Source organism: Hippopotamus amphibius, chromosome 1 (assembly GCF_030028045.1).
Source record: "Hippopotamus amphibius kiboko isolate mHipAmp2 chromosome 1, mHipAmp2.hap2, whole genome shotgun sequence".
Classification (NCBI taxonomy): Eukaryota; Metazoa; Chordata; class Mammalia; order Artiodactyla; family Hippopotamidae; genus Hippopotamus; species Hippopotamus amphibius.
The window spans coordinates 148,018,001-148,038,851 of NC_080186.1; the positions used below are offsets into that span (position 1 = coordinate 148,018,001).

General features: G+C 39.5%; 2 protein-coding genes and 1 non-coding gene across 10 annotated transcripts in view; 1 reads left to right on the top strand and 2 right to left on the bottom strand.

Annotated features, from left to right (window-relative positions):
- The window catches only part of GEMIN5 (gem nuclear organelle associated protein 5), a 42,990-nt gene extending 37,461 nt beyond the window's left edge, over nt 1-5,529 (top strand). For 2 of the 3 annotated variants that reach the window (XM_057730166.1, XM_057730167.1), the window contains exons 25-28: nt 1,296-1,458; nt 2,093-2,597; nt 4,064-4,160; nt 4,726-5,529. In XM_057730166.1, the coding sequence (XP_057586149.1) occupies nt 1,296-1,458; nt 2,093-2,597; nt 4,064-4,160; nt 4,726-4,893 (933 nt within the window). In that variant the 3' untranslated portion in view covers nt 4,894-5,529. The remainder of the gene's footprint in view (nt 1-1,295; nt 1,459-2,092; nt 2,598-4,063; nt 4,161-4,725) is intronic. The other variant, XR_009053024.1, reaches the window with a different exon arrangement.
- Nucleotides 1-20,851, bottom strand: part of CNOT8 (CCR4-NOT transcription complex subunit 8) — a 60,033-nt gene that overhangs the window by 32,499 nt on the left and 6,683 nt on the right. For 2 of the 6 annotated variants that reach the window (XM_057730169.1, XM_057730168.1), the window contains 7 exons: nt 19,827-20,008; nt 18,440-18,633; nt 14,619-14,780; nt 13,399-13,543; nt 12,209-12,319; nt 9,724-9,851; nt 9,046-9,254 (listed from right to left, as the gene is read on the bottom strand). In XM_057730169.1, the coding sequence (XP_057586152.1) occupies nt 9,215-9,254; nt 9,724-9,851; nt 12,209-12,319; nt 13,399-13,543; nt 14,619-14,780; nt 18,440-18,633; nt 19,827-19,943 (897 nt within the window). In that variant the 5' untranslated portion in view covers nt 19,944-20,008 and the 3' untranslated portion in view covers nt 9,046-9,214. Of the gene's footprint in view, nt 1-9,045; nt 9,255-9,723; nt 9,852-10,078; nt 10,572-12,208; nt 12,320-13,398; nt 13,544-14,618; nt 14,781-18,439; nt 18,634-19,826; nt 20,009-20,851 lie in introns of those variants that run through there. The other 4 variants (XM_057730172.1, XM_057730173.1, XM_057730170.1 and 1 more) reach the window with 4 other exon arrangements.
- On the bottom strand, nt 6,937-7,009 carry TRNAK-CUU (transfer RNA lysine (anticodon CUU)). The gene has a single exon. It is a non-coding gene; the product is annotated as a tRNA-Lys (tRNA).

Consider the following 20,851-nt stretch of genomic DNA (forward strand, 5'->3'; position numbering starts at 1 on the left):
GTTATTTTGTGGCTTGCTTTTGTGATCATTGTTTGCAAAATCTGTCTGTGTTGATACGAAGAGAACAAATTGATTCAACAAATTGATTCGTTACAGCTGCTCTACCCATCCTAGGAAGACATCTCAGTTTACCCACTTCTTTTTCTGAAAATGAGAGAACATTATTATATTTTTGAGGAATGAAATGTCCTCAGGTGGTATAGCACTTTGGAAAACAGTGTGGCAGTTTCTTATAATTAAACATACATTAAACATACAATGACCCAGCAACCCCATTGCTTAGATATTTCACTAAAAGGAGTGAACCCAAGTGTCTACACAGTCTTGTATAGAAATGTTCACAGCAGCTTAGTTCATAATAGCCAAATAGAAACAACCCAAATGTCCATCAGTTGGTGAATGGATATACAAACCACAGTATATCCATATAGTGGAAAACTATACTATGCAACAATAAAAAGGAACAAATTACTAATGCAAAAAGAATATCGGTGAAATCTTGAAAGCATTATGGTAAGTCAAAGAATCAACTCACAAAAGGGACTTCCCTGGTGGTCCAGTGGTTAAGACTTTGCCTTTCAGTGCAGGGGGTGTAGGTTCGATCCCTGGTTGGGTAGCTAAAATCCCACATGCCTTGTGGCCAAAAAACCAAAACATAAAACAGAAGTAGTACTGTAACAAATTCAATAAAGACTTTAAAAATGGTCCGCATCAAAAAAATATTGAAAAAAAAAAAAGGCATGAACTCACAAAAGACTACACATTCTACTGTTCCATTCATATGAATTCTAGAAAAGACAAAATTATACTGGAAAAAGCTAGATCAGTGGTTGCCAAGGGATGGGGAGAGGGGAACTGAATGCAAAAGGGCACACAGGAGTATCTTACAATGAAAATGTTCTATGTCTTGATTTTGGTGGTAGTTATATGTATATATACATATATGTCAAAACTCATCAAATTACACATATAAAATTGATAAATCTTTACACTCCAGAATTTTTTAAATTACAGCTTTTAGTTCCAGAAACTCACTTTTTGTTTTAACTAAATGCAGACGTCAAGGCATTTTCTTAGCATGAACAGACTTCAACACCAGACAGTGTATGTTGCTGTGCAGCTAAATATGAAAGTTTCAAATAAGGAAGCAAAAAATGGGTGATGGAGATAGGAGGACCTTTCTTAAACATGGACTGCGTGTACTTCCCAAATGCAGTTAATAGGAATATTTCTGGTGTCATTCCAGTGCTTGCTGTGGGAGGATGTTTAACTGAGACTCTGGCTTCTCTCTCCAGCTCCTGCTTCATATTTGCCATGACCTGACCTTAGCAGTGCTAAGCCAGCAGGTGGCCGCCTGGGATACAGCTGTGGAAGGACTGCTTCGGGCTGTGGTCCGGAGCTACGACTCAGGAAACTTCACCATCATGCAGGAAGTGCACTCAGCCTTTCTTCCAGAGGGTAAAAGACCCCCAGCTCTGCTGGAGCATACCCACTAAAGGATGATATAACCACTGCCAGTGGTGTGGCACCAGGAGTACATAGGTTATTGAAAGACAGAGATGGGCCAGTGTGTCATTTAGTAGAAAGTTTGAATTCTCTTACCCAAACTCCTGAGAGGCAAATAGAATGACTGAGCTGTTTTCCTTTACCTGGTCCTACCTACCTACCTACCTTACTGCCTCCTATATACTTTCCTACATACAGCTAGAGAAAGAAATAGCAATGTGCTCACAAGTTTTTAAGAATGGAGAAGACATTCTTGAGCTGCGCAATTAGTCACTGACCTAACACATTGTGGTTTTTCAGAGACACAGTGGGATCTTACCCCCAGAGATCAGATCTTCAGTGGGACAGATGAAACACTTTTTCTGTCATGCTTTAAATGGCCTGTAGCAATAAGGACACTGCCTTAGGCCAGGAAATGTTTAGCTCTGGTTGGCTTTTGGTGGAAAGCATGTGGTCCCATGGATCACTGCTGTTGTCTTTCTTGGGATCTGATCTGCCTCTTGGGTGATAGGAAATAACATGCAGGCAGGAAGCCACGTTTCTGATAAAGAAATGAACAACCCTAAATCCTTTTCTTCTCTCCTAGGCTGTGACCACCTACGACACAAACTGGATGACCATCAGTTCCCCACCACACCAGCTTTCAAAAGTTTGGAGGCCTTTTTTATTTATGGACGTCTATATGAATTCTGGTGGTCTCTCTCCAGGCCTTGCCCTGAATCCAGCGTCTGGGTAAGGACTGCTCACAGAAGAATGAGCTCTGTTGAGCAAAACCAACAGGTTGACAATGTCAGCCCTGAAGAAACTGACCCCAAAGCTTCCCAGCCAGAGCCAAGCAGGACTCCAGAACTAGAGGTGAGACTCACAGAAGAAGGTGAGCAATTGCTGAATGCTTGTAAAGAGCTCTTTTCAGAAAAACACGCTGGTCTCCAAAATGCACAGAGAACCGTTGCTGAAGTCCAAGAGACCTTGGCAGAAATGATCCGTAAACACCAGAAAAGTCAGCTCTGTAAATCCACAGCAAATGGCCCTGATAAGAATGAACCTGAACAGGAAGCAGAACAGTCCCTCTCTAGTCCTCATAACCAGTGGTAAGTACTGATTCAGTATAACACAGAACTAAAATGCCCTGCTGGATTCTCACATAGTACTGGATGAGATTGATCAGGTCACTTGTAAGTACCATAATGCAGTCTTTAAGGCACAGGCTTGGAGTCAAGATGTGGGGTTCCAGTCCTGGCCCTGCTCAGTGACCTCAGGCAGGAGTCTTAATGTCTCTGAGCTTTAGTCCCCTCATCTATAAATGGAGTACCAGCTCTCCATCCTTGCTTGTTTTGAGAATTAAACAAAATCACAAATATTGTTAATAACAACAGTACAATAAAACTCTACTTCTGTGCAATAGATTCCAAAAAAAATCAATCATGTAAAATAGGGAGTTGCATTACTGCATCAGTAATGAAAACCAGTTTTTCTTTTTTATTGCTTTTTTGGCCGCACTGAGCAGCTTATAGGATCTTAGCTCCCCCGCCAGGAATTGAACCCGCACCCTCGGCAGTGAAAGCAGGGAGTCCTAACCACTGGACTGCCAGGGAATTCCCAAAACCATTGTTTTTCAGTTGTTTGGTACATCCCAAAAAATACACAAAAAGGGTAATGTACAGAACTACACACTAAACCATAAAAAATCCCAAATGATCATATTGCTGCAGCATCCTAATCACTTCCATTGAAAATAAGGGCCAGGTCGATACAGATGATCACTAATCACTTTAGAGCCCTTCTGCATCATCACAGGGCACGTGTAGTGATTAACAGTTACTGATTAGTTGTTATGCTGAGTGCCTTTCACCTTGATTATCTCTCCCCCAGCACAGGGCCTAAAATATTGTAACTACAGTCAATAAACTTACAGCTATTATTACTAACTTTTAAAAATTAAAATTACATTTATTGCTGTAAAAATACTATGACTGAAATCTTAAATCAGAGTTTTGAGTTACTTCTCTAGTGAGCTACCACACTCTGGACAGTGCTTTGTTTGATTTTAGTAACAAGAAAAACCCAAAAAAGTTCTCTAACCCAGCGGCTCTTAATCTTTGGATCAGGGGGCCCCTTTGAGAAGCTTAAAACACTCTTCCCGGAAAAATGTGCATCCACACACCCCGAGGGTAGGAGCCCCTGCTCTGCTCACCCATTCCTCAGAGAAATCCAGGCCCTCTGCACTTGGCTGCAGATTGAATCCCCTAAAGGTCCTTACTTTCCACTGGAACTGTGTGTCTAAGAAGTGCAGATTTAGAAAGTGGTGAGGGAATGATACTGCATTTTGAAAACTTTATATCACATATTAAATTCCCTTCTCCTGGCACAACAGTGTAAAGCAATAATATTCCAAAAAAGAGCTAAATAAATAAATAAATATTCCCTTCTCTTAGCCTTTGTATTTAAAGATGAGAGATAAAGCCCCAGGTGACAGAGTAATTTTATTTACAGGATAATAGATTTAAAAGTTATGTGGGACAAGACATATGACTTGTACTTTTTTTATTATCACTAGTAAAGAAGAGAAAAATGAACCAGTTTCTTTGCCTGAATTAACGAAAAGGCTTACAGAGGCAAATGAGAGAATAGCTAAGTTTCCTGAGAGTATTAAGGTAAGATTTATATAACAGTTCATTTGGTAAAACATTACTTTTTATATATTATCAATTGACTATACCAGATTCTTTTAATGTCATCTGAAATCTGTACACATTTATATGTACTTAAAAATTGAGGATCCAGTTGCCTTTGGTGAGCTAAAGTGTTTTGTGAGAGTAGAATTATTGACACCACAAGCAATTTTATACCTCAGCCTTCAGAGAAATCTAACAAATTTTGTAATTAGGAGGTAAAGTAAAATTATAGTTGGTTCCATGTATTTGATCGCTTACAAATGGACAGCTGTATTTGGATGCGGCCCTAGTAGTAACAGAAGCATCATGTTTTAAAATCATTTGCATAGAGCTCTAGAAAAAGGTGTTATTGTTTGAGACGGATATCCCAGTGTTGAGTATCATCTCTCCTTAGAGTAACTGATGAAGATTCTTAGGAGAGAAATGGCTCAACCATGCCAAAGAAGTGTCATTAGATGAGACCGAATCACTAGTGCCTTCTGTGCAGATGTTCATGACTTTTTTTTGCAAATGCTTCCTTGTTTATCTCCATGTCATCTTTCAGACCTGGCCATTCCCAGATGTGCTGGAGTGCTGCCTCATTCTGCTTCACATCAGGTCCCAATATCCTGGCTTTGTGACCCAGGAAATGCAGCAACAGGCTCAAGAACTCCTTCAGAAATACGGCAACACTAAAGTTTACAAACGACACTACCAGCCCCTCTGCACGTGAACTTCCAAGGACCTTTAGGAAACTGTGCCAAATTCAAAACGTCCAACACCTTTCACCTCTGAATTTACACCTCGTCAGACATTCACTTTGATCCCTAGATGTTTCTTCAGTGATCCAAATAATACAAATGAGGGTCAAGTCTGAATCAACTCTACATTTGGACACAATGAAATCTAACTTTGGACCCAACTGTGGATTTCCTACTGGAGGAAAGATCAGGAAAAGCCAGCAGTAGTTACTCAGAACTAACACCTGCAGAGTGATTGTTGATCATCTCTAAAGCCTTATGCAGGTTTCACCCAAAGAGGAGAAACTTTTTTAATCACCCAAAGTGTTACATTCTTAAACACAGGCTACCTTTATAATGCTTCGCCTGATCATAAACCTATACATTCTTGTTTGAGATAGAACTGCTGCATATTATGACTATTGGTATCATTTTTTTGTTTTTCTTAATTTGGTTTCACTCCTCTACTCTTTCAAAGACTGAAGTTTGAATGTGAAATAAGCCTTACCCATCATGTTCAGTCTTTACCCTTTGTCTAAACTTTAGGTCAAAAGTTTGGTTTCAGTGTTTAATGGAATTGCTTATTTGAACAAATCACTTACTAAAGCTTTAGAAGAACAATTAACTAACTCAGATGTGTCTCTCACACACCCCCCTTCAATTTTATACGAAATGATTGGTGGTGATCAGAGTAGCTCAAGAAGAAATGACTGTTTCAGTGGTTCTTAATCTTTTTTGGATCATAGAACTCTTTGAGAATTAAAGCCACAGATGATCTTTGAAGAAAAATGCATAGTCCTAATTTTGCGTATGTAACTTTGGGATCATTGGACACCAGCTTTTTAATTATAAATCCTTGGCGGGGGGGGGGGGGGGGGTTGTTGTTGTTTGGTTGGATTTTGGTTTTTTGTTGTTATTGTTTTCCCCCCACAAATGAGCATTTTCTTGAGATCTGTTCTTCTCATTGGTTATTTACATAGTTGAACAATGTCAGGAACAGATGTTTCTGTAATATCAGTTGCTAGGACATAAAAATCAGGCAGTCTAGGGTGAGCTGGCAGCACTCTTTCCCAGTACTGTTTTCTTTTGGGATTCACTGTGAAGGCTTTCCTGCTCTGGTGTTCTGTTTTTTGTTTGTTTTGTTTTTTTCAATTATTTCCTAGGGTTGGGGTTGTTGTGGGCAAGAATGACATTCGTTAACAGGAGCGCTCTAGGAAGGAAGACGTTTAAGAGGCAGTTTTCAAAGATCTTACTTAATTAGACCTAGCTTTAGGATTTTAAAACACTAAATCCAAAAAAGGAAATAGAGTAGAATTTAGATCCTTATAGTTCTCACACAGTTACCTGAACTTTAGGAAGAAGATGCATTGTTACAAGGGTTCTGAAGAATCTTTGTTGCAAAGATATAAACAGGCATGGCTAAGTAGAGAACTAGATACCAGTTGTATAGTCTTTGTTAAAATGAACAAATGCTTCAGTTAGAGAGATGGAAAAATATTTAGTCACTTCCACTTGAGAAAAGAGCAGTATTATTAAACTTAGAAATTCTAAACTCCGTCATGATTTACCAACACCATCACCTGTGGGCAGGGGAATCCTGCGTACTCCTCGATTACTACTTTGGTAAGAACAAGAAGTATTGCTTTACAACTAAGCAAGAAAACTTCCCAAAAGCAAAGATGAAAGAAATGACACAACTCCACATCCTCTCAAACTCCTTTTTCCAATACTAGACACGTATTGTATCAAGCTATTCTAATTTGCTTGATACAATACATTATCTTGTTTTCATTTCCATTTTCCTAATTATCAGACCCACAAAGCACCAAGGAGGTGACTCAAGCTTTCTGAGTAGATAAATCACTAAGCAACTAAAGAATTAGTTTTGGTACTTTACCCCATCCAAAGTAACTTTATCTCTAATATAAACCACCATCCTACTACCCAAATGACTGCACTCACCTCCCAGTGTCTCTGAACCTGTTTCTTTGTTTTTCGTTTTTGTTTTTTTGGCCACGAGGTTTGTGGGATCTTAGTTCCCCAACCAGGGATCGAACCTGGGCCCTTGGCAGTAAGAGTGTCATGTCCTAACCACTGGACCACCAGGCAATTCCATGAACCTGCTTTCTTATTACTAATTCATCATTCTTCATATACCAATGACTAGTCTTACTTACAAATCAAATCTTGTCTATTCCCCATTAAAAAAACTTTCAGTAGTTTCCCATTGCTATTGGAAAGAAGATAATTTTGAATGTGGCTTATAAAGCCATGCCTAATCCTAGCCCTTACCTCTGAGCCTTCTGCCCAGACATCCTCATCCTTGCTTCTAGATTCCAGCCACACTGGTCTCTGAGCTTATTGGAACCCACCAAGTTTTCTTGTCATCCCAGAGACTGAGCCCTTGTTGCTCCTCTGCCTGGCCCACTTTCACTCATCTCTTGGATCTCAGCTTAAAAGTCCTTTCTCTTGGGGACTTGCCTGGCGATCCAGTGGCGATCCCTCTGCGCTTCCAGTGCAGGGGCATGAGTTCGATCCCTGGTCAGGGATCTAAGATCCCACAAGCCACATGGCATGGCCAAAAAAAAAAAGTCCTCTCTCTAAAAAGACTGTCCCTGAACGTCAACATTAGGGACATCAGTATCCTGTACTTTACGGCTCACAAATTGTATTTTTGTGATTTACTGTCTGGCAACACAGGTAAATTGTAAACTCCAATGAGGGTAGAGATTATGTCTTCCATTTACTATTTTATCCCTAGCACTTACTCAGAGAGTCTAGTATCTATTAAGTGTGTAATAGACCTTATTATCAACTGAATAAGTTGGGAAACTGAAAAAATGCTCATTAATAGCTTTAAGGACTCTGAGTTCATTCATACTAGCACTGGCTGACAACTAAGGCTTGTGATTGGCAGTCAACCTTACTGCGTTAGCAGAACACAGAATCAAGAACATCTGGCAGTACAACAGCCCCTCCTCAGCCACAGTTTCACTTTCCACAGTTTCAGTTACCCCCAGTCAACAGCAGTCCAAAAACATTAAATGGGAAATTCCAGAAACAAACAATTCTGAGTAGCATGGTGAAATCTCACGGCTGTCCCTCTCAGTCCCACCCAGGACATGAGTCATCCCTTCGTCCAGCACATCCAGGCTGTATACACTACTGCCCATTAATATAAGAGGAACACAGCATCCATTGCAGGGCTCAGTACCACCCATGGTTTCAGGCATCTACTGCGGGTCGTGAAACATATCCTCCACAGATAAGGGGGGAGTACTGTATGTGGAGGGGCTGAATTACACCCATAGTTAGTATTCTCTTGGTTACTCTTCAGGACCGTCCCTTTCTGAGGATAACCACTCACACAGCCCTACACACACTCATACATATACAAGGCGAAGTTCTTTCCAGTTCTACTAGACTTGTGCCCCTTCTTTAGCACCACTTTAATAAGCTGTTTCTTATCTCTCCCATTCAATGAGCACACCCCCACACAACACTGAATTCTTCAACCCTTCATCTCAACATTTCTCCTGACGTGTCAGTAAGCCTGTTCTCAACTGTGGCGAAAATAAACGCCTATTTTAATCCAAATTTGTTAGGACATCTATGTAGGGCTCAGTCACCAGCATGCTAAAGCACCTTGGTTGAGAATCACTGACCTATGCTGCTTTATTACAAATCTTACCATAAATACATCTCTTCTAATATGTGAACATCCCAGTCAAAATCCTAGATCTGCTCCTGTACCTGACTTCTTACAACCTGACATTTTTGGGCCAACAGAAAGGATTGGAAACAAAGTCCTGAACCAGGTCTAGAATATCAGAAGTTCAACTTGTCTAAAAGAAATCCATTAATTAATAAGCAAATCCACCATATATAATGGAGTAGCACCAGGAAACATAATTAAAACTGATTTCCTAATAAGGCCCAATAATCAGTGGGGTATATGAAGTGAAGAGACAATTCCATTTACACAGTTGCTCATTAAAAGCTTCCTACAAAGTGAGATTTTGTAGGCAAGCCAACTTGTGGAAAATGGAGGCAAGAGTTAAGGAACAGACAAGATGCTTCCATGTCACCGACACAACTATCTTCTAAAGCCAGCGACTCAGAGCTTTGAAAGACCAAACTTTCATGCCAGTGGTTAAAAAGAAATCTTTATTTTACAAAATTAAAAACATAAATAATATTTACAAGCATCTTAAATACCAGCTTATAATACTTGACATTCTTGAATCATTTCAAATTGAGTTTTCCATAGCTTTTAAAATGCAAGAGTGAGTTGAGTTGCAGTTTTCATTTCCACTATTCCAAAGGAGTTTTTGGTTTTTTGAAATTGTCCATACTGTAGTCATTCAAAAAAAAAAAATACAGTGTACTTTTTAAGTGACTAGTTTAAAAAAAATATATATCAGTCCTGAGCTTCCTACCCTAGCTGTGGGATATTACTCCAAGAGAACCCTATAAACCAGATTCCTTACTGCCCTGTTTATACGTAACCACTATAACTTTTTAAAGACTCACATTCCTGGTATTTACGTTAATCCATCTCCCCTAACTTCTCCTCAGTTTGCTGAAAAGGAAAGGCAGGCAAAACAGAGGAGAGACAGGAGAATACAGATGACCATCTGAAATCACATTACTGAAAATATAACAGACTTATGATCCAAAAATCTGCTCTTAGTAATTTCCTTCAGGATCAAATCCAAGATATTTTATGAAAAGAAAACTTAAAATGATTTCAAATGATGCACATGTGACAGTAATCTCAGTGGCACAACGGAACACAGACTTACAGATACTTAAGTGGTTACCTTAATACCCATTCCAGAGTTCCTTGTGAGTAAGGGGTAGACAGATTCAGTAGAATTTTGTTTCTAAGGAAAATTTTCATTATCTGGTCTTCATATTTCAGCACTGAGTAATTCATTTCCACATGATACTACATAAAGAAAGACCAACAAAGTGTGAGGAAAGCAAATGTCCTCAAGAGGAGTCAAAACAAACAAAAAGGAAGGAAAGGAAAAGATTCAACATCTATAACCCACTTCACAAGACTACCACTTGGTTCCACTTTCCCTCGAAGCCCTCAGCTCAGCTGAGAATCACAACAAAAATCTTCATCCTCAGAGATTAGCAACAAATTTAAAAGAAAAGAATGACAACAGGTAAGAGTTATATACATTTTACTAGTTTGTTTCTGACTTGTCCTGGATTTTAAAAGGTGTCAAATGAGCCATGGATGCTGGTGACAGGAGACAACTGGAGAAGAGAGGCTTAGGGATGAGGAATAGGGAAGACGTTTACAAATTCAGAGCAAACTCCCTTCTTCTGGATCTAAAATAAAGACATCTTTTGTCTTCAGTAAAACAAAAGTCTTTCTGTCGACGCAGATAGTAGGTACAGTTTGCTCAAAAGAAGTGTTTTCTCTTGGGGAGGAAGATAAGTATACACAGTCAGCACGTTAAGCACCACTCTGGGACCGGGCCCACCCTGCAGAGCCTCGTCGCCATCACTGCTGCATGTTGTTGATGATCGCCAGGATGCTCATCTTCTCCTGGGCAGAGTCCACATCCTCGTTCTGCTTCTGGGCCACTCCCGTGCCTAGGCCATAGAGCCGCCCACAGTACTTGGCATCATCAATACTGTCCTCAAAAAACAACTGCAGAATAGGACAGAGAATCCCTGATGAGAACCATGCCAAGAGTCATGCCAAGAATCAGGCCAAGCTGCAACACTACAACAGCACCTCCCAGCTCTCTTAAAGCCTTGAAAATTTAGCCAACTAGAAACTAGCTTCATAAAGAAAGGTTCCAAACCTTTCCTACACACAGTCTTTTCATGCTCCTTTCTCTCTCTATAGGCTCCCCTTTCTGAACAGATTTCTACTTTCCATGTGTTTTTACTGCCAGGATCCCTGTGCTGCTGTTGCTGTTTAGTACAACTGCCTCTATCTCCTCCCTTCTCTTTAACAAGCAGTGCAGTAGTTTGAGCTGAAGACTCAGACTGACTCATTGTGTGATCTTAAGAAAGTCACTTCAATGCTCCTTAAACCACAGTTTCCTATCCATAAAATGGGATAGTAACAGGTTGTTACAAATGAGAAAATGGACATGAAGCACATATACAGCAAGGTGTCTCACCCTTTTGGGCACTATTGGGCAAGATAACTCTCTGCTGGGGGGTGAGGGAGGTTGTCCAGTGTATTGTAGCTCTGTAGGATGTTCAGCAACATCCCTGGCCAGGAGCACACAACCCCACTCCCCCAGGTATGACAGCCAAAAATGTCTCCAGACATTGCCAAAGGTACCTCAGAGGCCAAAATTGGGAGAGTGATGATGCCAGCTTTGTTCTTCTTTCTCAAGATAGCTTTTGCTATTTGGGGTCTTTTGTGGTTCCATACACATTTTAGGATTATGTGTTCTATTTCTGTGAAAAATGTCACTGGAATTTTGATCAGGATTACATTCAAAGCAGTATGGACATTTTAACAATATTAATTCTTCCAATCCATGAGCCTGGAATATCTTTCCATTTATTTGTGTCCTCAATTTCTTTCATCAATATCTTATAGTTTTCAGTACACAGGTCTTTCACCTCCTTGTTAAAATTTATTCCAAGGTTATTTTATTCTTTTTGATGCAATTGTAAATGGGATTGTTTTCGTAATTCCTCTTTCTGATAGTTCGCTATTAGTGTATAGAAACATTTTTTTATATTAATTTTTTATCCTGCAACCTTACTGGATTCATTAGTTTTATCAGTTTTTTGGTGGAGTCTTCAGAGTTTTCTATACATAATATGTCATCTACAAATAGTGACAGTTTTCCTCCTTTCTGATTTGGATGCCTTGTATTTCTTTTTCTTGCCTAACTGCTCCGGCTAGGACTTCCAATACCATGTTGAATAGAAGTGGAGAGAGTGGGCATCCTTGTCTTGTTCCTGATCTTAGAGGAAAAGCTTTCAGCTTTTCACCACTGAGTATGATGTTAGCTGTGGGACATTTGATAATTAATAGAACTTAGCATAAAATAAGTGGGTAGTTTAACAAATGTGTTCATATTACAGAAATCAGAGGAAAAGCAAGTAACTGCAAGGATGAGAGCCGCTAGGAACACCAAGTACACTTCTAGACTTGCACATGCTGAGTGACCTTCATTTCTGAATGCTTCTTTGCCTCCCAAATCACATCTAATATTCTGAACATATGCATAACAAACCAAAAAAAAAAAAAAATCCTGCTTTCATCAACTTCCAAGAGAAACTATAAATTTTCAACAACCTCAGCCTTTGCCTTACCTCTTTCATCCTAAAGAATGCCATTCCTGTCAGCAGTGAGTCTGAGCCTGCCTGGTGCTGCCTTCCAATTCTCTGCAAATCCAACTGATCAGCAACCTCCTGTAGACCTCCCTGGAGATGTAAGGAAAACAAATATAATATTACAAACACAACTCCTCTACTAGAGTCAACTATGTCCATTCTTGAGTTTACTTCTTTTGGTGACAGGAAATAGGAACAAGCCATTTACTACTTAACAGGGCTTACCGGAGCAGTATCCCCTTTTTAGCCCTCCAAATGATATACTGTGTTACAGTCCACTTTTCACTCCTTTCTTTTCTATTTCGTCAATTCTGTCAGAACAATACCCCTGAAAGTCCTCACTGCTATAAAACAAGTTTGGGGAAATAGCAAATGCCTATTCAGTTCTAGATGGCAAACCTCTCATAACAATTTATTACAGGAGGGAGTTCTTAAATTGTCTAGAGCTAAGAAACTGTCTGAGAGTGTGGTACACTGTAGATCCCATCCCTAACAAACTACATACACACCTCATGTCTCCAACTGTTTCATTAGGTTCATGGGCCCTAAGTGAAGAATGCCTGCCTAAGGGTGAGAGGAGCAGAAGGCTCCCTTCATGCCCAGGTTAAAGACAGTTACCACACAAATCCCTGTGCCAATCAACTCTATATACACCCTGTCTAGCACCATGCTGGCACCTAGCATGTACTCAAGGACACATGCTGAACAAACTGCAATAAAGCAAAGTGACAAATCTACATTTTTGTCTTTTTGTTGTTGCTGTTACTACTATTAAGAAATATATTGGGAATTCCTAGGTGGCAGAGTGGGTAAGAATCTACCTGCCAATGCAGGGGGCACGGGTTTGATCCCTGCCCCAGGAAGATACCACATGCCACGGAGCAACTAAGCCTGTGTGCCACAAGTATTGAGCCTGTGCTCTAGAGCCCGTGAGCCACAGCTATTGAGCTCCTGTGCCGCAACTACTGAAGCCCACGCACCTAGAGCCCGTGCTCTGCAACAAGAGAGGCCACCGCAACGAGAAGCCCGCGCACCACAAGAAAGAGTGGCCCCCGCTCACTGCAAGTAGAGAAAGCCCGTGTGCAGCAACGAAGACCCAACACAGCCAATAAAGTAAGTAAATAAATAAATAAATAAATTTATTAAAAAAAAAGAAAAATATTGTGTACCTTAAGATTTTTGCAACTCTTCATCAGGTATTTCACATCATAAATGGATGGGAAGAAAAGGTTCAGAATATGAAAGAATTCATGCTCCTCTTCTGGCAAACGAGAATCTGTAAGTAACTTTACCATGTAGCCAAAATCATAGCCACTACAAGGAGAGAATGAGACAATAAGGTGAAAGAGCAGCAGTTATCAGGCCATAGCATTCAACTACTTTATTTCTCAGAGCTTATAACGCTACCTCATGTTAGGAACTTTCAATTTTCCGAAGTAGTTTATCCTGTACTCTGAACTTTCCGTTAAATAACAACAAAACAGATTAATATGGGAGATATATAAGAGAACCCAAGGGTTTATAGATGTGGATTTTATTCATCAAAAATTCAAAAGCACTGAAAGGTAGGGAGTTCCCTGGTGGTCCAGTGGTTATGATTCAGTGCTTTCACTGCCACAGCCCAGGTTCAATCCCTGGTTGGGGGACTGAGATTCCAAAAGCCACTCGGCACAGCCAAAAAAAATGATGCTGAAAGGTAAAATAACCTCTCCTAAGGTGAATCTGGCTTTTAAGGAGCCAGGAAACTCCAGGTCAGCCACTTAAATGACAAGAAAAAGACGACCAAGTGCTTCCATCCTTCCCACCCTCCATCTTTCCACTTGTATATACCCACTGACAGCCACGTGATACAGCCTAATATTGTGTGAAATAAACTAGTATAAGCTCCAAAGTGGCTTTTTTTTTAACATTTATTTTATTTATTATTTTGGCTGCGTCAGATCTTAGTTGCAGCATGCAGGATCTTTTGTTGTGGCACACGGGCTTCTCTCTAAGTTGTGGCGTGCAGGTTTTCTCTCTCTAGTTGTGGCATGCGGGCTCCAGAGTGTATGGGCTCTGTAGTTTGTGGCATGCAGGTTCTCTCATTGAAGCGCAAGAGCTCAGTAGTTGCAGAACGCGGGCTTAGTTGCCCCGCGGCATGTGGGATCTTAGTTCGCCGACAAGGGATCAAGCCAGCATCCCCTGTATTGGAAGACAGATTCTTTACCCCACTGGACCACCAGGGAAGTCCTCAAAGTTTTTTTTTGAAAAACTTAAATGTGAGCAACAGTTATTTCAACTTTATAACTGCTTATAGTAAGCAACAAGAGTGCCAAGAGGAGTGCAAAAATAACACAAGAATCCTATTCCCTGCTCCCAAAGGAAGACAAAAACACTCTCTGAGACTGACCTATGAAATGAAAGCCATTTGACATTGTCACAGAGAACCACCCCTGATGTCATAAGCAGCTCTGCAAAGTGCAATGTGTCAATTCCTTCCTCTTCATGCTTCTGAAACTGCAGTCCTGAGTTAGCAAGGAGATCTATGGAATCCTGGGAGTACATGTCCTCTCTAAAAAAGAAGGCATTCACTTCTTAGCTGGTGGTAAAGTAACAGAAGTAGTGGGCAACAATATTACCATCACCTTATACATTAAAGAACAAGTATTTTCATAATTTAAGAATAAATCATGGGGGGGACTCGGGGGGGGGCGTCAAGGAAGGGAGGGAATACGGGGATATGTGTATAAAAACAGTTGATCAAACCTGGTGTACCCCCAAAAAAAATAAAAAAAATAAAAAGAATAAATCAATTCATTCCTTCCAGTATTCCAGCAAACACACAAAGTAATCTTATCTGTGACAGAAAGAAAAAAATGGGATTTTTCCCACACAGAATAAGTGTCATAATTATGAAAGATCCACATTTTCTCATTTAAAGAAAAGCAGAATCAACCAATACAAAAATATTTAAAATAGCAGAAAGTGAAAAAAAAATATAATGCTACCACAAAGAAATAACTGTTTTAATTCTTTCAACTCAGTTTATATATCCTTGCAGACTATTTTCTCTACCCACACAAACACACCTCAATCCCTACATCTGCATATCACAGACTATCTTTCCAGATCAACATTTATAGATATAAACACACCCTTTGTAACTCTGGCGTAATATTCCACTGTAAAGATCCATTAATTTTTTTTTTTTAATTTATTTGTTTATTGGCTGCATTGGGCCTTCATTGCTGCACTTGGGCTTTCTCTAGTTGCAGCAAGTGGGGGCTACTCTTCGTTGCAGTGTGCAGGCTTCTCACAGCAGTGGCTTCTCTTGTTGTGGAGCACGGGCTCTAGGTGCTCAGGCTTCAGTAGTTGTGGCTCATGGGCTCTAGAGCACAAGTTCAATAGCTGTAGCACACAGGCTTAGTTGCTCCGCGGCACGTGGCATCTTCCTGCGACAGGGATCGAACCCGTGTCTCCTGCATTGGCAGGCGGATTCCTAACCACTGTGCAACCAGGGAAGTCCCAAGATCCATTAATTTAAACACAGGAATATTTATAATCTCACCTAACACAAATGTGAGTTAATAACTCCTTTTCTACTAGATTGCACTGTTTTCCTTTCATTTGTTTTTCACATAAACTTAGGACAGAAGACTAGAAAGCAAAACACCAAAATCTCTATTTTTTTCACTAAACTGATACCAGTGTTGAATCACAATCTTGTTCTTGCTAAAATAAACATTATTTTACACACAAACACTGCAATAACTATAACCCTTATTTCCCCTGTGTACTAAGTTGCCATTATGGTACAAATAACAGACTTTGGCAATGAACTCAAAAAATGCAGTTAAAGGAAACATCCAGATCATCTCCTAAAATTATTCTTTGAACCTCAAAGAAATCTCCAAAATAAATGAACAATGATCAAAAAATTATTCCTGGGCTATCAGATGCTCCTGGTGCCCAGTTAAACAAACCAGTCTTTAAGAACTGGGGTCCGATAAGAAATAAACTAACACCACCTCATACAATCAGCAAAACAACAGTCTCCCCAAATTTTCTCCTTAAAAATTACATCATCCTCAAAAATTTCAAAAAAGAACTCTCATATGATCCAGCAATGCCACTTCTAGGTATATATTCAAAGGAAATAAAATCAGTATCTTGCAGTGATATCTGCACATCCATGTTTATAGCAGGACTATTCACAACAGCCAAGAGGTACAAACAACCCAAATGTCCATCAACAGGTGAAAAGATGAACAATATACGGTACACATACATACAGTGGAATATTATTCAGCCTTAAGAAAGGAAATTCTGCCACATACTAAAACTTGCATGACCCTTAAGGACATTATGCTAAGTAAAATAAGCCAGGCATAAAAAGACAAAAACTGTATGATTCCACTTGTATGAGGCATCTAAAGTAGTCAAATTCATAGAAGCAAAGTAGAATGGTGGTTACCAAGAGCTGAGGGGAAAGGAAAAAGGTGATTTCTTGTTCAGTGGGTACAGAGTTTCAGATTTGCAAGATGAAAAAGTTCTGGAGGTGCGCTTCACAACAATGCAAATACACTTACACTCCTCAACTGTACACGTAAAACTGATTAAGATGGTAAATTTTATGTTATGTGGTTTTTACCACAATTTTTTTTAAAGTGCATAAAAATTTGCCCAATAACAGAGAGGCTTCAGTTTCCATTACCCTTGATTAGCATCCACTCTACACCTTATTTCTATTATGAAAGATAGTAATAACCCTGTTTTACAGATAAGGAACTGTGTTACAGAAGGTAAAATAACTGACCCAAATTCACCCAGCTAAGAAATGGCAGAAATGCAATTCAAACACCAATCTCCTAATTGGGAAACTGATTTCCCCTTTTCACTTTAAACAGCCTCACTGAGATATAATTCACATACTTAATAATGCACTCATTTAAAGTATGTAATTCAATAGTTTTCAGTATAGTCACAGAGTTGTATAACCACTATAAATCAATTATAAGCCATTTCATCACCTCAAAAAGAAACCCCACAACCATCAAGCAATCACTCCCCACTGCTCACTCTGGACAACTACTAGTCTATTTTCTGTCACTGGAGCACCTATTTTGGACATTTTATATAAACAGAATCACAGGATATGTGATCTTTTGTGTCTGGCTTCTTTCCCTTAGCATAATGTTTTCAAAGCTCATCTATGATAGCATATGTCAGTACTTTATCTCTCTGCACTGTCCAGTAACACTCCATGGCATGGATATACCACATATTTCTCAGATCACGGACATTTGGACTGTTTCCACTTCAGAGCCTTTATGAATAATGCTGCTATGAACACTCACATATAAGATTTTACATGAATGTACGTCTTCACTTCTCTTGGGTGGAACTGCTGGGTCAAATATTTTTAATCTTTTGAGAAACTGCCTGTTTTCCAAAGAGGCTGAACCATTTTATATTCCCATTAGCAATATACGAGGGTTCTAATTTCTCCACACCCTCACCATTTGTTATCTTTTTTTTTTTTTAATTTATTTATTGGCTGTGTTAAGTCTTCATTGCTGCACATAGGCTTTCTCTAGTTGTGGCAAGCCAGGGCTACACTTCATTGTGGTGCACAGGCTTCTCATTGCAGTGACTTCTCTTGTTGCAGAGCACGGGCTCTAGGCACACGGGCTTCAGTAGCTGTGACTCATGGGCTCTACAGCGCAGGCTCAGTAGTTGTGGCTTATGGGCTTAGTTGCTCCAAGGCATGTGGGATCTTCCCGGAGCAGGGCTCGAACCTGTGCATTGGCAGGAGGACTCCCAACCACTGTGCCACCAGGGAAGTCCCTGCTATGTCTTTTTGATTATAGCCACCTAGTGGGTATGAAGTAGTATCTCATGGTTTTGATTTGCATTTTCCTAATGACTAATGATAGTGACCATCTTGTCATGATCTTATCAGCCATTTTCTAAATCTTCTTTGGAGATATATCTATTCAGATCTTGTGCCCATTTTTAATTGGGTTGCCTTTTTATTGTTGACTTGTAAGAGTTCTTTAAGAGGGACTTTACTTTCTGAGATTCCCTATTCCATCTGCTGCTTGACTACTCTGTCCAACCCTTACTTGGGTTTGGTGGAAACAAAACTTAAAATTAATAAAAACAGAAATCACAGTCTGCACAAGTGTAGCAAATCTAAGAATAACACTGAGAAGTGTCTCAGACACTTACGTAAGGTTGAATTTGAAGTTGAACTGCCAAGTGTTGATTCCAGAAGGATATTCCCCCTTTTCATTCGTGAATGTAAGGCCTAGCTGGATAATTTTTAAAAGGTCAACATTGCACCGTAAAAGCTGATACTGGTAATCTATGGAACTACGAAATTCACCAATGGGTCGCACCACAACACCTGGAAATTCTGTGTCCTAGAAAAGGAAAAAGTCTCTTATTGTAAGTTTTCACAAACTTGACTTAATCATTCATAAATAAAAATTCTACCTCAATTTATAAAAGTTATGTGACAAGCCCCAACCTCAGGCACAAAAATTCACCTTAAAATACTGATTTCATTAATATCTACAGAAGGAGCACTACAATCATGAAGCTTTATATAACAACTTGGAGATCCTAAGCAGGATGTGAACAGAAGTAGTTGACTAACTCTAGGTCCATTTACAACATTCTAGGTTTGGGAATTCCCTGGCGGTCCAGTGGTTAGGACTTGGTGCTTTCACTGCCAGGCCTGGGTTCAATCCCTGGTCGGGGAAGTAAGATCACACAAGCCACGCAGCGTGGCTAAAAACAAACAAACAAACAAACAAAAAAAAATTCTACGTTCATATACAGTTAATTAGAAACAGACTAGGTTGAGAACAGAACACTATATGAATAAAAATACAAATATAGGAAAATGAAACAGCCATTAAAATGAAAAAAATAAATAGCTGCGTTTGGCTTAAAGTAAGAAGCCTGGAACAAGATCAGAGAGAGTTCTGAATACCAGGCTAAAGACATAATCCTACATTCCCCACAGCAGGAGTTGCAAACTCCAGGCAGCAAACGTAAAAGGAAAGGAGTAAAGCGCACAGGGTATGAAAATGGTTATGAGTAATGCGGACTGGGGCAAACTAAAGAGTACGTGCCTCCCCTAAAAGAGGCACTTGATATCACTATGATACGTGTCTCCCGCCAGTGACTCAATGTCAGATGGGAACATGGACCCTATAATGCCAGATCTGCCCATTTTCCCCAAAGATACCAAAAATCTGGAATTTAAGTAAGGTCTCTTGATTTTTAAATGCTGGCAACTACTTTTTAAAAACTGCTTTAACACTGTCAGTCAAATTCACCATACCTGTACAACAGACGTGCCCTATGGGCTAAGACAACTTCTGTTTAAAGACTTTCAAAAAAGAATAACATCATAAATAATCTAAAATACTGGAGTTTACATCCTCCTCAGACACACAGGCTACCTTGATGTTTCATAAAAGCAACATAACCTTCTATCACATTTGATTTACCATGGCTTTCGTGTTATCATTTCTTTCAAAATCTCACATTAAATATTCCCTAAGTCCATACCAGAAGGTGAGTAAAATAGAGTAGAGCTCTTTACCATAGCAATATAACTGTAACTGAGCACGATTTCTCGGATCTTCCTCATCTCTTCTTCCAGATTGCTGGCCCAGACTTCACAGATGACCTGGCTGTTCTCCACAAGTGCTGCAGGCATGCTGAAGAAACTTGAAGTCACTTTCAACTGATTACGTTAGAGGGCAAGTCAATGATTGATCTGATCTACATTCAAAAACATATTTTGAAATCACATTAATTTACACACTGGCATTAAGATGTTAACAAAACAAAGACATCAAGATAATACTTTACCATCACTTCATCAACCTAAGCTAAAACACTAAGACTATTATACTTATTCTCCATTTTATATGATGGGGGAGCTTGCCTTTGTCAAAACAGACATACAGACACAATCAAATACACGCAGACACATACACACACACACACACTCTCACCCTCCCTCCCTCCCTCAGTTCTTTAACCTGAAGAAAATAAAATTATGTAAGAAACATGAAGAAACTTGTGCCTAAGCTGCCTTTTAGCATAGAAATGAAACCAGTTTTTCAGCTCCCTCTAGACTATTAAAAACTAAAATAGTCCCCTGTGAACACAAATACGCCCTTATCCATGAATTCCACATCGCTTTGCACAGAGACCAAATCATGGAAACGTTTCTAAACGAATCACTTTAGACAGTTTAAATCTACCAGGATCTCTGAAAGCCTAAAAGAATGTGGACCTGAACCCTCACACTGAAGTCTTAACACTGTATAACAAATTATGGGCATGGGATTTGCCCCTCCACTCCCCCAAAAAGGAAATTCTTTTCCCCCACAATCCAAAAGTCAAATACAACTAGAGGCAAAAAGATCATGAAGTGAGAGATTTAAGTTATAAAAACAAATCCCAAGTGCTAATTTGAACAACCACAATGAAGAGTACATTTATTAATATCTACTTTTCAATATATAATATTATAAAGAAACTAAGCAGCAATTCAACAATAAAAGCAGAAAAGACAGCAGGTATAGATAATTCAACCAGAAGCAGAATGATTTATAG